Genomic DNA, 22412 nt, shown 5'->3' with positions numbered 1-22412 from the left:
AAAGAAGGAAAGTTGCATGTGTGTTAAAGGTAGATTCATACATAGCCACCATGCAGAGGTAGCGCTTGTATTGCTTCCACATGATACAACTATATTGCTGAGGCACATTCATGTACGAGTTACATAAATAAGTAGAGAAATCTGAGAACTGTGGAAGGTTATATTTCACAACATTATCTGAAGGAAAATGTTCTGGTTGTTGAATAGGGATTGTAGTGACTTTTGTTCTCAGTGTTTCTATTTTTGTCAGATCCTTGTTCATCAAGTCTGTTTTAACTTCTGAATGCTTCTTATGTGTTATATATGCAAGCTGACCTTAAACGCTTTTGTTTTTTTTCTTCCTAAAGATGATGGGAGACAAAGATTTATTTCTTGAAACATTTTCTTCTCGCAGTTTAATGTTTGCCTTGAGCATTAATGGTTTAACTTAAAGCATGCAAGACTTGCTCTCAGATCAGCCTGTTGGAAATAATGTGGGTTTGATTTTGCTGAGGCTCTTTATTTTGAATGCTAGTAGCTCACATCAGTTAGAAGCATTAGACAATTTTTTGTTCCCTTTAATATATTTTTAAATTGCTAAAATTTTAATGCTCTCTTACTATGTTTTTGGATCAAAGTGATATTGTGTCCTTTGAAAATCTATTCAAAATATTGAATCACAAAATCACCAAGATTGGAAAAGACCTACAAGATCATCCAGTCCAACCATCCACCTATCACCAATAGCTCACACTAAACCATGTCCTCAACACAACGTCCAAATGTTCCTTGAACACCTCCAGGGTTGGTGACTCCACCACCTCCCTGGGCAGCCCATTCTGGTGCCTGACCACTTTTTCAGAGAATAATAATATAAAATTACTATTCATTATTACTGCCATAACTATTAATGAATGCTTCTATGCTTATATTAATGTTGTACTCTTGGCAGCTGGTAAGGAGCATAAGTCAAATTTGTTTCATGAAGGTTTCATACTATGGGAGTGAAAACTGCCTGAGGGCACGGGTCAAAGACACTACCACACAGTAATGGTTAATTGGTCATGTATCAGTGAGCTTATAAACTATTCAGAATACTCAGTGAGGCAGCTGAGCCTGAATGTGTCACTGGAAGAGTGGTGTATAAGGCAGAGGTGGTGTCACAACTGATCTCATACCCGTGTGCCTGTTTATTTTCGCACACATGCATTTGTTTGTGCTCATTGCTTCTGTTTCTCTCTTATCCATTCCCTCTTTCTCAGTCTCATCTGGCTGAGGTTCATATGCTGTTCTATGTCTTGATACACAAAGCCAGTCAACTGTTTTATTCAGAGACACATGAGTTTTCATTCTGCATATCACTTAGAATGAGCTTTATATTTCTTAAAATGTGAGGGAGTTACTTTCTTGTGTAAACATTATTTCTACTGTGTGATCAGTGTTTGCAATGCTTCTGTTGCTTTGCATTACTTGCATGATGCTGCAATTGGTAATGGAGGGCAGTGTTGTGCTGGGCTTAAACGATGGCCTGAAACCACAGAACTACCTGCTTGCTGCTGGATATTTCTGTTACCATTACAACATCATGCTCTATCTACACCATTTAGCATGGTTATAGTTAACTGGGGCTACTGTTTGTAACTGCTGCTTGCAGATACGTGTATATGTGCATAGATTATTAATTCAGTGCAAAGTGTGCTTAGGTGCCTAATTTGCATAGGGTTGAAATGTTTTGGAGAGTTCTGAAGATTACTCTCATCACTGATGCTGATGAATAGTGAAAATCATGTCCAAATTAACAAACTCTATTTGTATTGCACTTCTGCTTCTGCTGATTCTTGGGGGAAAAAGCGACTGTTACCAGAAGGGGTGAAATTGAGCAAACAATATGAAAAAAGTTAAGGAAAGAAATCTACGCAACAAATCTACATGGGGGCTGGAGCTGGAGCAACACGGTTCAAGTAGAAAACTGAGTAACCCAAATAATAACTGATGGGATTGTTAATACAGCCCAGAGGAGAGCAGAATCCTTAGTTTTCTCCAAGGTAGCGTATGACTCTTTAGGCCTTTAGTGATCAAGACAGGCATTTGTGGACAGCTGCAAGGCTGGATAAACAAATATGGCAAGTAATGCAAATTGAGAGGGTGGGGGTGAGAAACATGATAAAGCAAAAGACTTGCAAAGAGATCTGTGGTCAGAATGGTTAAGGACAGCATGTCTAGTTTGTTATCATACTTTCAGCTCAAAGCAGGAATATTTCTCCATTACTAGCAGAAAATAACAGTTTATAACAAATTCTTATTTTTCTTGTCATTTCTAATTTTGTATTTTTATAACTGACGAATTGAAACAAAATTTTGTGTTCTTTTGGGTATGCCTACCCAATCTACCTACCTATATGTTCTTTATCAAGCTAATTCCAGATTAAGAAAAATACATTCATGTGGTACAGTATGTTCAAAGTATGTTATTCAGGAATAGCAAAAACAAGAAAGTCCACTTAAAAAAAAAAAAGAAAAGAAAACAAATTCCTCCAACAACACCAAAACCAATAAAAAATCCCTTCTAAACAACAAAAAACTTGATGTTTTGCTAATTAATTGAAATCATTATTGAAATCAAAGTAAGGAGCCATACTTTAGACTCTCATCCCTAGGCCTTGTAATTCTGTAAAAATTACTGAAAATGTTATCAGTGTGATCCAAGGCAGACAGTATTTTTCAATGAGAAGGAAAGATGGTCAGGTCAGGAATTTCATTACAGGAAATGAAGGACAAAGCAGGTTAATTGTATGTGTATGTAACAATACAAGTCAGAGTGGAATTTTAAACTTGAAACTTGTCAATTTAAAAGTCATACAAATAAAAGTTCACTACTGGTGGTCAAAGCAGCTTTTCACAAAAGTATCTAGCACTGTTCTACTTAAATAATTCAAGATGGCAAAATAGACAATTTTTTACTCTTTCCCTTGCTAAAATTTATTTGATGTGTTTAAACCACTTTAGAAATCTCTTCTCTCTAAATCTGTAGTACTTACTGGCTGAGGCTACTGACAAGCCTACATTGTTCCCCAGCAGAAGGCAGGCCATGTGCACAAGTTAAAATAGTTGGATAGAGAGGAAACGATGAATCGTTCTCCATTTGTGTGAATTTTTGTGTGCTGAAATTCTGTGCGAGTCTGGCAAAGTGAATATATGGACAAAGTGGTGCGAGTGTTTTTCATCTTAACTGGAATGACTTCTACCATTTCTTTTCCAAGTTTGAGTGTTCAGATAAAAAATGTTCGCTCTGTTCTGATACCTGGGATGATCTAAATATTCTCTTAGCCTTCCTGAGTATCCTTTACTACATTTATTGAAGAAAAAATTATTGTGGCTGGGGACATATAAGGTTATGAATGAATAAAAAGAGTGGGTTTTAATTCAGTTGTAAAATTTATCATATCATTAATAACTTTTGGAGAATGTAAACCTTTTTTTCAGAAAAGTAATTTGACAGACTGATTTAAAATATGGTGTATTTATTTTAATGAATAGGTATATTTGTTAGAACGTGAACAGATTCAAAGTCTTAGAAACAATGAATGTTATCTGTTTACTAAAACTAAAGTTTTCTGAACTTTAGTGTTTTCACTGTATTTTTTTTTCAGCCGAAAATGTTTTCATCTATACATTTTCTTGGTGTGCAGCACACATGACTTTTCCAAGTGTTATGTATGGTGTTGATCTTATATTTTGCAGGACTATTCTGAAAGAGAGTGGTTTTGCAAGGTATCTACACTCAGCTGTCTTAATCAATGGAGCTATGCTCATTTTTGGTGGAAATACTCATAATGATACTTCCCTCAGTAATGGAGCAAAGTGCTTTTCTGCTGACTTTCTTGCATATGACATAGGTATGTATTTTGTTCTCTTTTTGACTGAATTTTTTTTAAATAAGTGTTGCTTTCAAATGTCCAGCTAATGCAATCCTATAAAGTCTTCATCACAAACACCTTAAAGATATTTAAAAATTGTTCTGTAAAACTAAAATCAGACTTATTTTTTATAATAGTCTTCAGGTTTTATTTTGTGGGACGAAACGTATTATCTAAAATGGTGACTTTTGTTTTCATTTGAATAATATTCTCTTATGAACAGCAGATATTTCTACATGAATTGCAAAAAGTGCATTTTACTGTTGTCAGAAAGTCATTATAACCAACAAACGTTAGTTTGTTTTTCTTACTGAACATCTACCTGTTACTTACAAAGGCCGGTGCTGGAATTTTAAGAAACTGTTTTTTCCCCCATGTAAGTTCCTTAAATGGTTTGGAACTGGGAGCATTTTGTAAAACACGTTGCTTAGTGCTTATATCAAAGTCCCATGACCAAAACTGAGATATGGAGAAGACAAAGTAGGCAGTGGTCTGACAGTGATGAACTAGTCAGGTTATGATGGTCAGAAAACTAAGCAAGCTGGAGCTGTCACAAGTACAGAGAAGTGAGGATATGTAGGAAGTCCGTATCAGAAAGAGGCACATGGGATGAGGACAAGGTGAAACAATCAACAAAAACTGAGCAGAACCAGACGCTTGGAAGAGTGACTGTGGAAAAGTTACTAGCTGTAGCTGAGTCAGCGTGAAGTAATAGCCAAGATGTGTGGATTGAACTGGATATCTGCCTCTGGCAAGTTCCTCTCACCCACTCCCCTTCCCATGAATTTCAGATTAGAGTATCAATTAAGATTCCCATCTTTGAGACTGAAAAAACATTTGATCAGGATGACTGGCTTGATGAATGTCTTTTCAGGTGAAACAGTACCTCACCCACAATTGAAGGAGAGTTTTGGGGGCTACTTCCTCATGTAGGCTGATGGGATAGTGGCATGAAATGAGTCAGGGTGATAACAGTATATGGGACACTTACATAGTTCTGTTAAAAATAAGCTTTGTTTCCACAGACAAGAAAGTGTCTAAGCTGTATGTGCTTTGTTAGTTCTATGGAACAGAAGAATTTTAGTTTTGGGTATCTGAGCTTCAAGCACTTAAAAATAAATAAGATTCAGACCCACTGAAGCTGCTGGTACGCTTTCCAGATGTACAAATGGTGGACTGAAATTCTCAGTGATTGGAGCTCAAAGGCTGAAATAAAATCTCTTTTTGCTATTCTCTTCCCCCGTCTCCAAACCTGAACAAAATAAGTGAAACCCTCTACTATAAGAAACAAAAAGTCACACAGAGTTTGATAGCTCTTAGAAGGTGGGAGGGGGCTGAATTGGCATACATGGAGAGTGAGATGATTAGATAGATGAAGTAGTGTCAAATGGAACATGCAGTCAGGAAGTGTAAGAATTGTCTCCTATGATCTGGAGTTGAGAACAGCTTGTGTGTCCAATTGGAGTGTCATTGTGCTGTGATCGTGGGCTATGCAGTTCTAATGAAATAAATCCACAGAGAAGAATTCAATTTTTGAGACCCGGGAGATATTTTTGTAGAAGATTTTTTCAAGAATTTGTGAAGCAAGAGTTTAATACAAACAAACTCCGCTCAGGCTCTGCATGGGTATTAAGGTTGTTTGAAGCATGAAAAGTCATTGTGAGATGGGAATAAAAGGATATGGTATATTTTACAAGATTAATTTTACAAGAGAGTAGCTGAGAGCAGAAAAGATTGTTGTTTATAAATAGATGAAAAGAATACACTTCGGAGAAAAACTGTTTAAGGTAGAAGTCTCCAGAGAAGACTAGATGGGTGTAAGCTGTCACTCTTAAATGTTTCCAGCCATTGCCTACTGTGAGAGCTGTTTGGTTGTCATGAAAAAGCCTTTACGTAGGACTGTGCAGGCAGTAAACCTGGGCAATTTTTAGGAGTCCATAACATTTTCTGTTTATTGCCATTGTTCTTGCCCTTCTCTTTTGTTCACATTCCCATGTTATGCAATTCTACAAATATAAACACACAAGCCATATTTGGCCAAAAAGCGCAATCACAACTCCTGGGAGTTAACATTCTGGAAATCCTTATGCTTGATCCTGCTGAGAGTAGATCGTAGATAGCTTCTGGCTTTGTCATCTGGCTACAGTTGTAGTAACGGTGAGACGTGACCCTTTTTCTGTAGGGATCAGCTGATGTCTTTTTATGGATTTGTGTACCTATCAACCATTCTGCACTTGCTCACGTAAGAAAACAAATGGTAAAATTGTTACATGGAACATGTGCCCTAACCTGATGACCTGATGGTTTCGATTGGGCTTGTGAATAAAATCTTCTCAGAAAAGCGATTTTTTTTTAATTATTATTTTTTATTTTTTACTTTTTTCCTATACTACATTTCTGTAGGCTTTTGTGTAGGTATCTGATGGAATGAGCTATTGATTTTTCCCACTATTTAAGTTTACAGCTGGTTTTAATTGTTAATGAAACAGGACTATCCCTTCCTATTCTGTTAGAGGATAATATTGTTTAGTGCTGTACATTTGTTTATAGAACGTGCACTTGAAAACCAATAATCTGAGTCTGAGGATGTGAGTAAGTGTAACCTTTCACACACCAGGACATTTTTTTTTGTCTATTTTAGTTCATGACAATTAAGTACACTTCTTAGTTGCAACAGGATCTTTGTTTTTTTCTAGTTAATTACAATATTTAATATGCTGTTTGTATTTTCTTAAAAGTCACATTTTCCATGCATTTTCAAGCTGGAGAAGTACAAAAGGGAACAAATGTAGTAATTATTCTTAAAAAATTCTAGAAGATTGATTTGATGCAAGCTTAATCTTCTGTATTATTCATTTGACCAAATTAAATACAGTCTCATGGCGCACATTAGATACAGACATACTTATTCAGAAAGCAGTAAATACTTAGAATTTGATAAATAGAGAATGAGTATATTTCATAATTTATTTGTCCTGCATGTATGATGAGCTCTGAACAACGACTGGAAGACAAAATATACTATATTATCTGTATCACCTTTCTTTGATACCTTCAAAGGATGCTGTCTGGAAACCAGCTGAGTCTTAGAGATAGAGCCTCTACTATTTATGTTCAAGTTGAGCTACAGAATACTTTTGATAATATCTTTTATTATATGTGACATAGTTTTATGGGTAGTGTGCTTCAGCTTTTTATTATCCATGAAAATGCTTACTGTTTTTCTTATTAATGTGAAATAATGATTTGGAGACATTCATCTGAGTTAATTTTTGCTGTCTGAAGAGCTGGCTTCTGTTACCAACTGGTAATCTAGGCTCCTCCTGAAGTCAGTGGTGGGAAATAAGTATTTTCAGAGAGCAATTCATTTCACTAGGCTTAAAAAGAATGATTTTATTCATCTCTTCTGGAGCCAACCATTGCTCTCTAGGTACTGAACTTAGTTTACGTACATAAATTTTAGATGCTTTAAGTGCCATGAGCCAATAAAGAGCTGAATTCAGTAATTTTAAATGCTTTCTGCATCTGAATATATTTGTTAATGCTGAAGACTCAAAAATCTGAAGATGCTATAAAAACAATCCTGCCCTTATTTTTATAATTTAATATTATTTCACATAGTTAAAAACAACAACAACAACAACAAAGCAACAGAACAATGAGAAATCTGCAGCATGAAATGAGCTCTTCAGACATGTTTTTTGCTATGTGTTTGTTGTCTTCTGATGTTTTATCACCAAGTTGCTTTGGTAAAGATCCTCAAATGGTTATTCTTGGAGAGGTGAGGAGGTTTTTTCCTAACTGTGCCTATATGAGACTGAAAAGGAACCACAACAATAGGAACAAGGTTACCACTGCATTGGATGCTCTGCTTGACCTGTTTTTAGCTGATGATGGTTATAACTTTTCTTTATCTACTGTTCACTGGAGTGCCACAGCTACCTGTTCAGTATGTAAAAGGGAGCTGACATAGATTGGATGTCCTTCATACTGAAAGTTATGTTATGAACACTGTGTGATGTTCCATTTTCTGGGCTATAACTGCGAACAACTTCTGCCATGAGTGTATCTGGTAATGAGTTTTGGAGCTAGAATCTCACCTTGCTCTGTTCTCAAATGCTTGGGTAGAAGAGAGAGTTGCAGGTTTCTAGGTTATTTTTTCACTTCTGTCCTGTGAATTTTTGAGGGGGATTTAATTTCATGTGTTTGTTTTCCTTATACTGCTGCATAATTGTTACCACAGAACTGATGAATGTATTGAAGTATAAATGTATAAACCTGATTTATATTTTTATAATATTAACACCACTGGAAATACACTCTTTCTCTCAATATATTTAATTTTTCAAAACAATTAATTAAAACCACAGTTTTTCTCAACAATGTGGAACTTGGAGGATTGGCCAAAATTAAGTGATCTCTAAATAATGGAGGAAGCAGTTAGGAAGATGTGTCCATGTGGGTTTTGACAGTCTGAATGAGAGCACAATTTTCAACTTCGGGAAGTTGTTGAAAGATTTTTTTTTTTTAAGAACAATACAGAAGTGTGTATTTACAAACATACATGTTTTATGCACACACAGAATTTCTCAGGAGCGTATATTGAGCAACTTGTTTCCAGCCCGTTGTGATTAAATTGATTAATGTATTTTCTTGTAAAACCATCATCTAGGAGCTCTCCTCACCATCACATCAGTTCAAGCCTAAATTGCATTTCTATTCTTATCATAGCCTGGGAAATATCTGAAGTTATATGTTATGATACTGAGCTGCAAAGTTAGTAGATTAAAAAAAAATAATTATACATAAGAACTGGAAGTTAAAGCTGAGATTCTAACTACTGAGCTTAGTACTTAAAAAAGAAACAAAAGAAAGGCTTTTATTTCTTTTTTTTTTTTAAATAGGGCGTTGATTTCAGTCTCTGGCTAAATGGTAATGTCAGTAAATGCATTTCTGTATCCCTGAGGCAGTTATTGTTGTTTCAGTGTATGAAGAACTGAGTGTCTGCCTTTTTGTTTCATGCACTGCATCTGGTTCTCCCGAAATGTGTGCAAAATGACTGGCAGAGAACCTCTATGAAAACAAAAAACCTCAACCCAACCAACTCTCAAATCATTGGAATGTGGCAGCTGCTTGCATGCCCTCTTCTAGTGGTAGCTGTCTTGCAGGTTTGCTTGTATTTATAGGAGAGTGTGAGAACCTACACTTTTAAGATAAGGTTCTTTTGTAAGTCTTACTAACATTCTGGATTTCTACTGACTTTTTCTTTTTACAGAATAAATAATATGTAAATTCAATTGCTTATGACAGACAATACAATTTGTAGAATGTTAAGATTTTGTTCTGTGCTACTCAAAGTTTAAGAACTAAATTTCTGAAGTTTGGAAAGCATTTTAAAAATTGATTCCTAAGATTGACTTCAGTGTTACCAATTGGTTGCCCATGCAGTGGTAATCAAATTGCTTGTATTTCATGATAAAACTTAATTGTTTATTCATAATTGTTGTATACTTGTAAAATAGATTGTTTAAACTCTTGCTTTTGTCATAAAACTACTAACTTTGCATGTCTGGTAAAGATTTTTTTTCAATCCTCCTTAAGAAAGAATTTATTTGTACCATTGTCCATTCTTCTGGAATTGCGAACAGATTATCAATAAGCTACCACAAAGAAAAAGTAAAACAACATCTTAGATATATTAAGTGTTATGTTTTTCTAAGCACTGAAGTCATATAGATAATTCTGGTGCAGTCTGTAGTAGCAGATTCCTCTGTATCACTGTACAACTAGGAGAGGAAATCCATAATGATATAATGCACAAATTGCTGTATTTAAAAGTTAAGCTTAATTGTTTTTAGAATATTGCTTGAGAGTCTCACCTATATAGACTCCAATGTATATGTTACACCTATAGTTAAAATTAAATTCATGCTGTTGCAAATCTGTTTGCCTTTCTGGCTTGCTGAGAGTAAGAGTTTATTACCTGAATGAAGAAAATATTTATTCAGCGTGAATGTGTCAGAAAATAAGTTTTCTGCTTCTGCCTAACTCAGGTGATTGAAATGGCTACTTATTTGTGTATATGCTTCTAAAGATATCAGTCAGTTATACTGATACACTGATATATATATCCCTCTCTAGAGCCTTCCTACCTTGTCTTCCAGTTCAGAAATATAGATAAGATTCTGGAAGTAAGGTACAGAACACTGCCTGTTTTTAGACTGCACTAACAAAGGTGAGGCTGGAGCACTGCTTCCATTTCCTCCCTGCTTTTGACAATATTCTCTCTTTTTTTCCTTTTTTTTCTTTTTCTGTTCAGCAGTAACAGAGTGGTGAAGAGCCAGCAGCTTGAAGGGTTAGAGCATTTTCTTTGGAGATGAAAGCTTTAGGTTTAAGTCCCATTGGGAGGAAATGAACCTGTTTCTTCTACATTTTGGGTCATTACTCTAACTACTATAGAATTATGGAAAATTAAGTATTTTTCCTTTTGTCATATTTTGGAATTATGAACTCTTTCTGTCCTTTAAATGAAACAGTGTGAGCATCTTGTCACATTCCACCTGCAGGTTCTAAGCAGGCATGGTGATGCTGCTCAGTCTTTAACTGGGCATTGCCAGGGAGGGAAGGCTGATAAGATACCAATTAGCTTCTCTTCGGTTCGATCCCTACTTTTTTTTTCTTTTGGAATTTCTACAGTATTTCTGTAAAGGGAACATTTTAGTTCTTGTTTCTTCTGTATTCCTTGCAAAATTCTGTTGCTCTGTAAGTTATTAAGCTTTTAAGGGTCATATTACTACTAATAATTCAATAAGAGATGTCCATAATATGTTTAATGTATCAGATGAAGAAAAAAGATGACTAGTCACCTCCGAAAACAGCTTGTGATGTGCTATTCCCTCAGACTTTTGTAAATCAAAATCTGAATTGGAGATGGTTGAGTGCTGATCTTTTATATAACTTTTTAAAGTGTTTTAACTTAATTCGGACACAATGAGGCTGCGTTAACCCGTGTCTGGTCCAGCTTTGTCCTAATGTTTTAGTAATATCTTTTTCAAAATTAGATTTGAAGAATAAGTGTAAACTTCATGCTGCCTTCCACAGCAAGACAGGTTGTTAATGTTCTGAACTGTCTCTGAAAAGCAGAAGTCACTCTCAGGAAGACCTGCAAAATGAACAGGATACAGTTAGGATGCAGGAGTTACCTTATTTTCACCTCAGTTGTGATTTGGTAAATTTGGTCTTAGTTCAATGTTGTAAAGCATGTCTGTTTTTGACTATTTCACTTATGTGACAATATTGATTAGAAATGGTTTTTTTTCCTAAAAATCATGCATGTAGTATGCATGAGTGTATTTCTCTACCAGCTTCAGCTGGGTTACCTCAAGGCTAATGCACGTTTCTGGTGTGTTTCCTGATGTATGTGATTTGTATGGGGATTGAATTCAGTCTAAGAGCCGCTTTTGTATAATCTCATTGTCATATCTCATGATGGCATTACATATAACTATCACTAGAGAGGAATATGAATCTTTTTCCTATGATATAATATGATAATACTTGTCCTTGAAGTTGAAGCCATACTGGCAGGAAGGAAGGGCCCTGTGTTTGCATTGTACTTCTCACTGACTAGAAATTCTGCTCATCTGGGATGAATAGAATAATTCCTTCAACTTCTTAATTTGTGTTTCTTTAAAAGAAATCTGTTTCTCAGTGGAAAGTATTTTATTTTTATTCCTTGAAGTTTGCCATTCTTATTAATGCAGTAAATGCGATAGACAAGGCTGTAATGTTGATAGGCAGTGTTGTAAATTATACTGTTTGCTATTTGTCTTTTTATTCTTGAAACCATACAGTAAGTTTGGAAAGGTGGGTGCTTTAAAATCTTCAAAAGCAGTTTGAAAATGATAGGCATGGATGAATTCTGTTTGATTTTTCTTTCTTTTTTTTTTTTTACCAAGAAAAAGCCCCACACCAGCAGTTGGTTAACTATCTGTATTTCACATCAACCAGTTTTTGCACAGAAATTCTGATGAGGAATTTAAAGTATCACAGCCTGATTTTTCTTGCACAATGGCCTGTTCAGTGTTCAGCAGTCATTGAGAAGGCTTGGAGGAGATAAGAGGAAAGGCTATTTGTAAAGAGCTTCCCTCCTCCTTTTCCTCTTGTATTCTATTGAAAAGAACTGCCAGTTTGACAAATATCATCAGCAAGCTAGGAATTATTATATCTCAAGCCCTCAAGGATTTCTTATCTGAAAATGGGCCTTTATTATGGTTTTATGGTTTTCGTTTAGTGTTAAATCCCATTTTTTTTCTTAAATAAGTTTCTAAGTACAGGAAACACTATTTGTATATGTGTGTACAAATAAAAAGAAAAAATGTAACGCTTTCCTAGATAGGCTGAAAATGTAATGTTTTCTTTAAGTGTTTTCTTTACCATCACTGACATGAGCTGAGACGTGCTGTTTGTGTTAAGGTACAATGACTTATAGTGGCAGCAATATTTTGGTTTTGAAGTTCAACACAAAGATTTTGCTGATCTGCTGAAACTTTAAAAATGTTTTCTTTTATAGCTTTTAAAATGACAATATGTTCTTGAAATAAAGATCGAACACACAATTGTTGATCAGTTTTCTTTTCCAATAAATAGTACTGCTGCTGGTCTTAAGCTATCAGATGATTCAAACATCATAGAAACTTCAAATGCCAATGTTACTCCTATATATGGTGGATACGCAGCTTTTATATTTAATGTTTTTCCCAACCTGGTGATCATAAACAATTAACTGATCCCACTGTGAGCTCTGCTACTGACCCTGTTCAAGAGCATCTCTCTGGCATATATTACCATTCTATTTAAGTAGAGAAAATCAAAAGGAACAGTTGAGAGGTGCTGTGTATTAAAATATAATTGTATGATGATAATAGTTACTGTGACAGAATGTAGAAGTTGAGAGAGAGGATTCTGACATCTACTGGCCCTCTAAGACAGTGAAGAAATTTTATTATAGTTTCTTCAAACTGTCAAATTCTCTCAAGGTATGATATTGAAATTATTGCTGCTTGGACCATCTGCATTACTCTGGTCATGATGTGCCTTAGGTTTCTGTTTCCAAATAATAGAATGCAGTAATTGCTTTATCTATTACAGCTATTTCTGACTTTTTATGGGCTCTGGCTGTTGTTCTGGGGAAGCCTTGGTCTCCTGAGCTGTTTATTACTGCAGCATTGTCTCTAGCTGTGCGTCCTCTCATGTGCCAAATCCAGCTCTGAGTGACCTTGCACCAGGCTGTGTCAATGTGGTACTGCCACAGAAAGCAAGCTGGACAGAGAGCTGCTGTGAATGGCTTTCTGCGTTCGATGTGCCAGAATGGAGCTGAAATGTTCTGACAGTAGAAATGAGAGCAGGATCAGGGTGGCCTGCAGTTAGAGTGACTTTGGCGCTGGATAACACTGACCTTAAGGATGGTTTCTCCTTCTTGGATGTCCTAATTTGCATTTCTTTTTCTTTTCTTTTTTCCTTTTCGCTCTTTTTTTTCTTTTCGTTCTTTTTTTTTTCTTTTTATTAGTTTCCAATCTAAAGGAGTAGGAAGAAAAGGTGTTGAAATTTCATATTGTTTTCTATTTTTTCAGTCTTAAGCAGACCTTCCTGGACTACGTGCTCTGTGATGATATTGCTTTAGTTTTTAATCAGATCTACAACTTGCAAAAAATATTCATATCTAAAAATATGTTTTCAGTGTGCATAAAGCTTACTTTATTTAGACATGCTTGTCTTTAGAATTGTACAGATAAATGAATTCAGCAGTGCTGAGTAAAAATCTACATAATAATTACATTAACACTCTGGAAAGCCTTGGGTTTCAAAAGTGCTCTGTGCAGTCTTGCTGTACACCAAGGAACTTTTCAGACTGTTGATTTCTGTAGGATGCTTCTGCTTAGAGTAGGAAAAAGCAGCTTTTACCTACTGGAAAGAGGGGAAAGGAAAAGAAAGTCGTGCCAATTTTTACAGAACAGCTTAATTAAGAAACAAAATAAAGAAGCTAAACAACAAGATAAAATCATGTAAGAACATTTGAAGGAGGTGAGGAGTAGGTATGTGGTCTCTTTTTACCATGGACATAACCTTTCCCAGATCAGTGGAAGTAAGCACAGTTAAATAGGGGATAAAATTAGTTGATGCTTAAAATATAGATGACTGTCCAGTAAAATCCACTCTGCATATATTTTGTTGCAAATTTTGAGATTATTTTGTATAATACTGTATGTTTTCCTTTTGTCTTTCAGCTTGTGATGAGTGGAAGATTTTACCGAAACCTAATCTGCACCGAGATGTCAACAGATTTGGTCACACTGCTGTTGTCAGTAATGGGTAAGTGAAGCATATTTTAAATTTTCTTGACCATCTTTTGTAATGAAAAAAAAAAAGGCGGTAATTATATCCATCTGAAGTATGGCTCAATGACACGTAACTGATATAATTTATTAATGTGAAAAATAGCACTTATCAGTGGCTTGACATATCAGCAGTCAGCTGTAGAGTTAATATGACATGCAGTAGAACCTATTCCAATGCTGTTTCATATAAACCTCCTAGTGTACTGAGGTGTTTTGTCACTGTTGTTAGCTGCAGTGAATTTGAATTAAGGACCCACTATAATCCTCACTTGGATGTGATAAGAATGTTTTTTCTTTACAGTGTACAACTATTTCTTTTTCTTCTACAGTCATTAAATCAAAAACATATAAATTTACTGGGGAAAAAAAGTAAGTTCATAGATGTTGATAGTGATCACCACTTAGTCCTTGCAAGTGGAAAAATAAAAGCCTGTCAGCGTCTGACTATATAGAGTTTAGTGTTTATCCTTTATAAAATATGTCATACTTTCATGCCATTTGCCATGAATAGAAGAGCTCAGTAAATCTTTGTCATTTAGAACAAGGAGATGGATTTAGAGTTTACAGAATTTGATGGTTGAGCTCTCTGCTTCCCCCACTCCAATCCCCCAAAATAAAATTTTAGGACAAATGTCTCCTTTTTGGTAGCAGAATTGTACAAAACTGTGGTCAGGTTTGCTTGTGTGAGTTTTGCTATTTGGCTTATTGCCAAATGACCCAATGTCTGAACATTGCACAACTGCAAATGACTGTCCCACACTATTGATCATTACACATTACTCAGCATTATTATAAGCTCATTATTTAAGTATAGGTAGACAATCTTCAGATCCTCTACGTGGGACCAGAAATAAAGGTGGTGTAATAATTCAATTAAGATTTTAACAGATTTTAATAAAAACAAAGCAGTAAGTTGTAACACAGCACTTGAAATTAATCAGCAAATGTTACTTAACAGAAAATTGGGGAAATGAGTGAATTTAACAATAGATAAATTTTCACTTTCTGATCTTTGTCGCTTTGAAACAGCTAAGTTATGTCTAATACTCAAGCAATGTAATTTTTCAGTGAATTGGATTAAGGTGAAATGACTGTTTCTTTTTTAGAGTTTAATGGTATTTTTAGAAGGGTTTTATGTAAAAGATAATGTTATGAGATACTCTTCAAAAATTTCTCTTATTGGTAACTATATGATTGTATCTACTATAAGAGTATAGGATACAGCAGATACATAAGTTCTTTCTAAATATCTTTTAATTGAGACTGTTTTTAATCCTGAAGGAGAAAAAAGGGATAAGATCTCAAGTCTTGTTTTCTGGCTTTGATGTTAGCTGTTACTGTACTAAAGCCAAATATCCATCCCTAAGCATTACTGGTAGGCTCTGAAATTTTCAAGGTAAAAGTTCTCTTTTCTTGCAGGTGATTTTATCACACTTCTTTCATTATCAAACTAAAAAATGAGTACTATTTCCTGCATATCCCTTCTTTTCTTCTACACATTTGGTGTGTGTCACTCACTGATACAGCTAACATGGAATGATTTTTTCTTAGTCTATATTTCCAATGAAAAAAATATGTAGAAAAGCATATCAATAATTATAATGCAAACACTAAAGAATATTTTTTAATAATATGTTATTTTTTATTGCGTATCAAGACAGCTAAAGAAAAAGAATTTTTTAGTTACAATATGTTGTATTTGCTTGCTTTTTCTTAACAGCTCAATGTACATATTTGGGGGATTTTCAAGTGTTCTTTTGAATGACATCCTTGTGTACAAACCTCCAAACTGTGAAGCATTCAGAGACGAAGAGCTGTGTAAGAATGCTCGTCCAGGGATAAGGTGTCTGTGGAACAAGAAACATTGTGAATCCTGGGAATCTGGAAATGCTAACAACATCCTTCGAGCAAAATGTCCAAAGAAAACAGGTAAGTCTTGTCTTACAGTATGAAATTTTTGATGCAGTGTAGGAGACAGAAGGAAGAAAAACAAAACAAATCCATTGAAATGGGAAAAACAACCCAAACAGGCTGATGTAGTGATTCTGACAATTTAGGGATTAATGTTTTAAAATTTTTGAGCTCCGATTTTGGGGGGATTTTAAATACAGTAAAAAAAGAAAAACGCTTAAAGTGCCAAAGAATGTGAAACATAAGACTGTTAAAAGAGAAGAATTTATGCAAAATTGCTCTAGATTGAATTTTGTGCACTGTATTTGGAGAACTTGAAGGTTGAGCTTCAAGGCTATTTCAGAGAAATTATTTTCCTTTTTCTCCACCTTTTCATTTACTGGACTGTGTGTGTTTATGCACGCATGTGTATATAAATACATGCTTACTTAAATAAAAGCCCTCATGTTGTTCTGATTCCAGGAAATCGTAACAGCAGACAGAGCACAGATGGCTCCTGCAAGTGCTAGCTACCATTACAGGCATATGGCACTGTTATGTCTGTATGTACCAGTACAGAAAAGGGAAAACATCACTGTTTCAAGTAGTTTACAAACCAGTGGAAATATCTGCATCATAGTATAGAGTTCATCCATAGCTGCAGAGAAACTTGAGACAAGTCTTTTGCAGCACTATGTTGAAGTGGGTGCAAGTTTGCCTGGTGAATTTTTGTGTGGCATTATGATAGTCATATTTGTTTGAAAAATCTATTGAACATTATGATTGACTTTAGCACTCTATTCCTGAGTATTTTGGCATGTCATAAATAAATTGCTTTTGAAAATGTAATTCTTATACTTTACATGAACAGAATATGCATCGCTACTAAATATACCTACTTTCTACTCACATCTTTCATTACATGCAGTATAAAATCACCACTCGAACTTTGTCCATTTATTAAATGTACAAATGGTGGTATACATCTTAATAAATCATTAGTTCTTCTATTAGTGCTTCAAGATGTTAGCTCTTATTTGTTTCTAAACTGGGTATAAACTTGGAAAAAGATGCATTATTTAACCGAAAGGTTATCTGGGTAGTTTTCTGAAGAACTGTTTTTGTACACTTTCATAATACTAATCTAAAAAGTTTCAGCTCTTTAAAGAAAGAAGAATCTTGAGACTACAAATTCAGAAGTAACACAGATAAAAGTAGAACTTATTTTCAAAGAAAACCCCAGCAAAGCATTGTATCAACAAGTGTTTATGAAAATAAAATGTAGTCAGGCTGAAGAAAATAGAAGAGTTAGGCCCAATTTCCAATGCTTCTGAATTGGGATAAAACTGCACCTAAACATATATGTGACAAGCTGCTGAGAATTGTAGTTCTGAAGAAACTGTATGGATCTGTCAAAACCTCTGCTGACTGGACAGCACTTCTTCCCTGCTGTCATATCCTTCCAGTTTGAGGTGATAACATTCTGCCCAAAGCTGTATTTTCCTTCTATTCTTTTATGCCACTTCTCTGGAGCGTTATCTAGTGGAGAGCATCACGTGAGAAAGTGATGATGGTCAAGATTAAAAGATAAGCAGGAACTTTAATGGGTTTGTGAAAGAGCAATTCTTGGATAAGACCTTCCTGGCAATGGAATCTCTTAAACATTCATGATCCCAAGACTTGTTTCTAGATACAGAGGCATTAAACACAGTAATTAGCATAAATTTCAGTCCAAGTCCTACAGCTTTGTGTTAAGGAATTGACATGAACGTTTTCCTCCAAGATTTTTTTAATACTGCAATGACAGAACTCTCTAATTTCTAAACTAATTTTGGTAATTTAACTTAGGAGGACTATGTGTTGCTAACAGCTGTCTTAGATTTTTGTATATGAACCTTTTACCATTGCTTCCTGACATCAGTCTAATTTTTTTTAATCAGAAACTTGCATCTAAAGAAAATCTATCTTCTATATTAAAGAAGTGAACAGTCAATAGTTTAAGAAGCTTTCTTATAGGTTAAATTTACACACTGTCCTAAAAATGCTCATGTGCTGCAAATCAGTGAATATTCGTTTAGTTAACCTTCAAATATGATTTTTACTTGGGGAATTTTTAAAGGATATTATTAACTGAATAGAACTTATTTCCCAGAATAGCTTACACCCTCCTTTAATGGCTAGAGCTTAAATAAATGATGTAACAGGCAGTACTCTAGGCGATTTTTTTAAAATACAGTCCTATGTTTCTTTTTGACTTTCATTTGTATTGCAGCTGCTGCAGATGACAGATGTTACAGATATGCAGACTGTGCGAGCTGTACTGCCAATACGAACGGGTGCCAATGGTGCGATGACAAAAAGTGCATTTCAGCAAACAGTAACTGTAGTGTGGTGAGTCTTTGCAAATTCATGATCATGTTATTAATAGTAATTTTGTTTTTGTTTTTCCTAACTAAACCCAAGTTCTGTTACACTAAATAGAACAGTGGACAAATAGTAGGTTATTTTGAACAAAAGCTTGACTTCTGCAGTAGAAATATTTCAGAGGGCAGGCTTGGACTGCAGTAAAGATATGTATTGGAGGAAAAAATAGTCTTCAATTATGTTAGCCCACTATGTATATCTCTCAATACAAACACTATTATCTCCTAATTAACAATATTTGGAATGTCCCAAAGTCATTACCAGCTTGGTTTTTGAGCATATGCTGCCCACAGTATGCAGGCAGGAACTGTGGACTCCCATGATGCATGACAGTTCATTTTGTTTCCCTTTAGAACAGAACCAGGTCAGTTTCTTTAGTCTTGATGTTCTGATCACTGGTCATCATACAGATGTTTTTGTTTAAGTCATAGGGTTGCATCTCTTTTTATTAAAGGAGTATGAGCCTGCGTGAGCATAAGATTGTGGTGTCACCGTGGTGATTTGCTGAGATTGTGTGTATTGTTTATGTTTATAAAGATAGAACATATAGATTTAAACAGCTTTAATTTTTGTTTTTAATACTGCTTAGAGCTTTAAACTTTGTCCACTATCTGCTGCATCTCTTGCTCATTCATTTGATTTTTGAGAAGCTTATGATACCATTTTAGCTTGATAAATTTTGTTTATATATATATATATATTCTTTTTTTTTTTTTTTTGCTAGCTCCAGACATTACCAGACATTAGCTGTACTGGAATTCAGAATCCTTTATTTACGTACTTCCATGACTAAATGTAGGCTTACTTTCTAGTTTGAACCTGATGCAAATCAGTCTTAGTCTCCAGATAGACAAATAAAGGCATGAGTTGGACTGACTCTGGATTGACTTAAAGCTTGCCCATTCAGAGTGAGACAGCTCAAATCACTAGCATTAGGATAGTTTCTCAGAGTGATTTCATATTCTAGGCTCTAGTGGTTAGATTCTTTTGTGATTTTCAAGGGTTCTTCCTTTCCTAATAGAAAATATTGTGTTAAGTACCAACCTTCTAGCCATGGCTTTCAACTCTTAAGCAAGGAATAGTTGCTAAATAGCAAACCATCTTCATACCTAGAAAATACGGAGTACTGAGTATTCTAGCACAGGCTTCTCAGTTCAATATCTTTCGTTGATAACTGTTCATGACCAAGATTGTTAGCTTAATTCGGGATAGATGCACCAGTCTTCTATATAATTTCTTGCATTTTATCCAGGATTAAAGGCAGGTAACAAAGGCTCTTAGTGGAGTTACTAGAGAACAGTGATAATACTAGATAATAGTGATAATGATAACTAGTGATAGTGAAAATGTATCCAAAAGATTTTTGAAAAGAGGTACCATAAGTTGGATGTGGCTGTTTCAAAATGAATGTATTGTCTGGTAGACTATGGAGGCAGAATTGTGAAGCTATCAACATAAACCTACCAAAATAGCATGAACAGAACTGCACCATGTGGAGGAATGGCACAAATCAGGCTGATTACCCATTTTCATAGTCCTACAATTCGAAAATGTTTTGACAGCGCTGTGATGGCAATATTAGATAACAAGCTGAGGACTCAGAAATATCTCAAGGAGAAAGTCCTGTTTCTGCAGCTGTGCAAAGTCTTCGATTTATTACTTAGATCATAGAACATCCAGCTGAGAGTGACAATAATGCTACAAAAGTTGTTCATGGAAACTGGCAGAGAATTAAAGGTATGTTGGCAGTCAGTTTGGCATTGGTGTCATGGTCACAGGTATGTGAGGGGCACTGATTGGCAGGGCTATAAAATAAGGAGATTTCCCAAAACCACTCTGCTATTTGGACAGATGGACTTCATAAGCTGTACTAGTGCACTGATGATACACATATACCTGCCTATGCTCACCATCTGATATGAATCAGCACATTAACAGGGCATTGTATTCCACCACTGTGGAGGTTCATGGATCATCAGGATATGTTATAACACTGTATAATAGTCTGGTGAAATTGTGAGCAGAAGCTTGCAATGCCAGGTTGTTTGGAGGCCTATCTTGTTTTAGCACTAGCAAGCTGGCTTGTTTTTTTTCCCCATAAAACCTCAGCTAAATTGAATACTTTTGCATACTGTGATTTTAATTGACTCATAATACTATATCCGATACAAACATGGAGGGATGAAGCTCATCCTGTCCAATCTTACTCAACTAGGAAGCAGCTAACTTAAATTATATGGAATCATCCAAGATGGTACTGAAATTTCTCTTTGCCTAGTGACTTAATAATCTCCTTGATACCATCTTACTCAGAGTTCATACAGACGTCATGATATATGGCATATTAATCTCGGCATAACCTCTTCTTGCAAGCCCTTCCGTGGAGACTCTTGCATCTAGTCCAAGGCTATTTTCAGCTCTGAAGCAAAGAATGTTATATAACACTGTTGCAAGGAGGTAACAACCTCTCATCAATATACTTTTTTTTTTTATTATTTTTCTCCCATTTGTTGGATCTCTTTGCATAAAAAAAGGAAACATAAACAGGAAAGTCTTGCTTTTGAAACCTGCTAGTACCACATGTGTTATTCTAAGCTGTGCATATTGCACTTTTCTACAATTAGAATCAATAGCTTTCTGTCACTGTATTTTTTTCCTTAACTTCTCTGCTTCGCATCTTCATTTATTTCACCTATTTAAAAGAGAATTTTTGTACTGCTTGTTTTATATATCTGTTTTATTTGGAGTGTGTGGAGTAGATTGTATTGATTTTTACCTGTGGGTCTCTGGTCATCACTGATTCTGATGTGTTCTGCCTATTTTTTGATGGAAGAAGTTCACATGTGGATCAAAATAATTTTTTATGAAATTATAATCATCTTGGACATCTGCTTATAACAAGCTTTATTTTGCATTATGTGACAGTGATACTTGCTGAATGTATTCATTAAATTGACTGTATTCATATTCTGTAAAGAAAATATTCACAAAAAAAGCCATTTATCAATTTTACTTTCCAGTCCTTTAAAAAACAGAACAGAAAGAAATATTTCTTTGGAAAGATTTTCTTTACAATTTGCTGCATCTTTATGCATTGCATTTCTTGAGAGTAGCAACATTGAAGTATAAGTAAACAATTGGTCTGTTTCACAGGAAGAAGCTGAGCCATCCCATGAAAACAAAATCTTTCCTTGTGACAGGTAGAATGAACGTAGGCTGAAGAGAATTTGCAGGCTGCAACAAAAGACAGAGAGCATGAATTTTACAGTAAAAATGTGCTTTATCAATTTATTTTTTCTTTTACTCTTTTGAAATGCAGCAAAATAATTGTAGAGAAAGTGGCACAGTTTCTTGAGATATTAAGAGATAATCATTTGTAAGGACAGTAATATAGCAAAGCAATACGGCCATAAAGCTGTTTTATTTTTGCAGTTGTGCTTTTCAAATACATGCAGACACACTGAAAAACTATTTGCACTGAGGCCTTGAAAGTGCTAGTTCCCTCTGCTTGCCAGTCTTCTCTAAGCTGTGTGCTTGGGAAAGAGGAGGTGAGCTGGGTTTTTGGTAAGTACCATGCCACTTTAATTTGTGATCAGCTTGAGTGCTTCTGGGCTTATAGACGAAAAAGTTTGGTAATATTGAAGCATACATGTAGGTTGGTACCAGACATTGTTGATTTATTTTTGATGTATATACTACCAGGTTTTGAAGACTTGGTTTTCTCTTTTTCCTTTTTTAATATCTTTTCCAAACCATTTCTTTTGTCTTCTCTCACCCAGTTCTTTGGGAAATGCTTGCAGTAACA

The 22412-nt window shown here is 35.1% G+C and overlaps 1 protein-coding gene across 10 annotated transcripts in view; it reads left to right on the top strand.

The window, feature by feature from the left end:
- Positions 1 to 22412, top strand: part of ATRNL1 (attractin like 1) — a 425431-nt gene that overhangs the window by 73450 nt on the left and 329569 nt on the right. For all 10 annotated transcript variants that reach the window (XR_008205315.1, XR_008205316.1, XM_052678077.1 and 7 more), the window contains exons 10-13: positions 3721 to 3875; positions 14183 to 14267; positions 16014 to 16222; positions 18456 to 18574. Coding sequence is in view for 8 of the 10 variants with exons in the window: in XM_052678077.1 (XP_052534037.1) it covers positions 3721 to 3875; positions 14183 to 14267; positions 16014 to 16222; positions 18456 to 18574 (568 nt within the window). In the remaining 2 variants the exon portion in view is untranslated. The remainder of the gene's footprint in view (positions 1 to 3720; positions 3876 to 14182; positions 14268 to 16013; positions 16223 to 18455; positions 18575 to 22412) is intronic.

This window comes from Tympanuchus pallidicinctus, unplaced genomic scaffold (assembly GCF_026119805.1).
Source record: "Tympanuchus pallidicinctus isolate F22 unplaced genomic scaffold, pur_lepc_1.0 scaffold16, whole genome shotgun sequence".
Taxonomy (NCBI): domain Eukaryota; kingdom Metazoa; phylum Chordata; class Aves; order Galliformes; family Phasianidae; genus Tympanuchus; species Tympanuchus pallidicinctus.
Note: the sequence above shows the minus strand (reverse complement) of the source record. Positions and strands in the feature narration are given on the sequence as shown.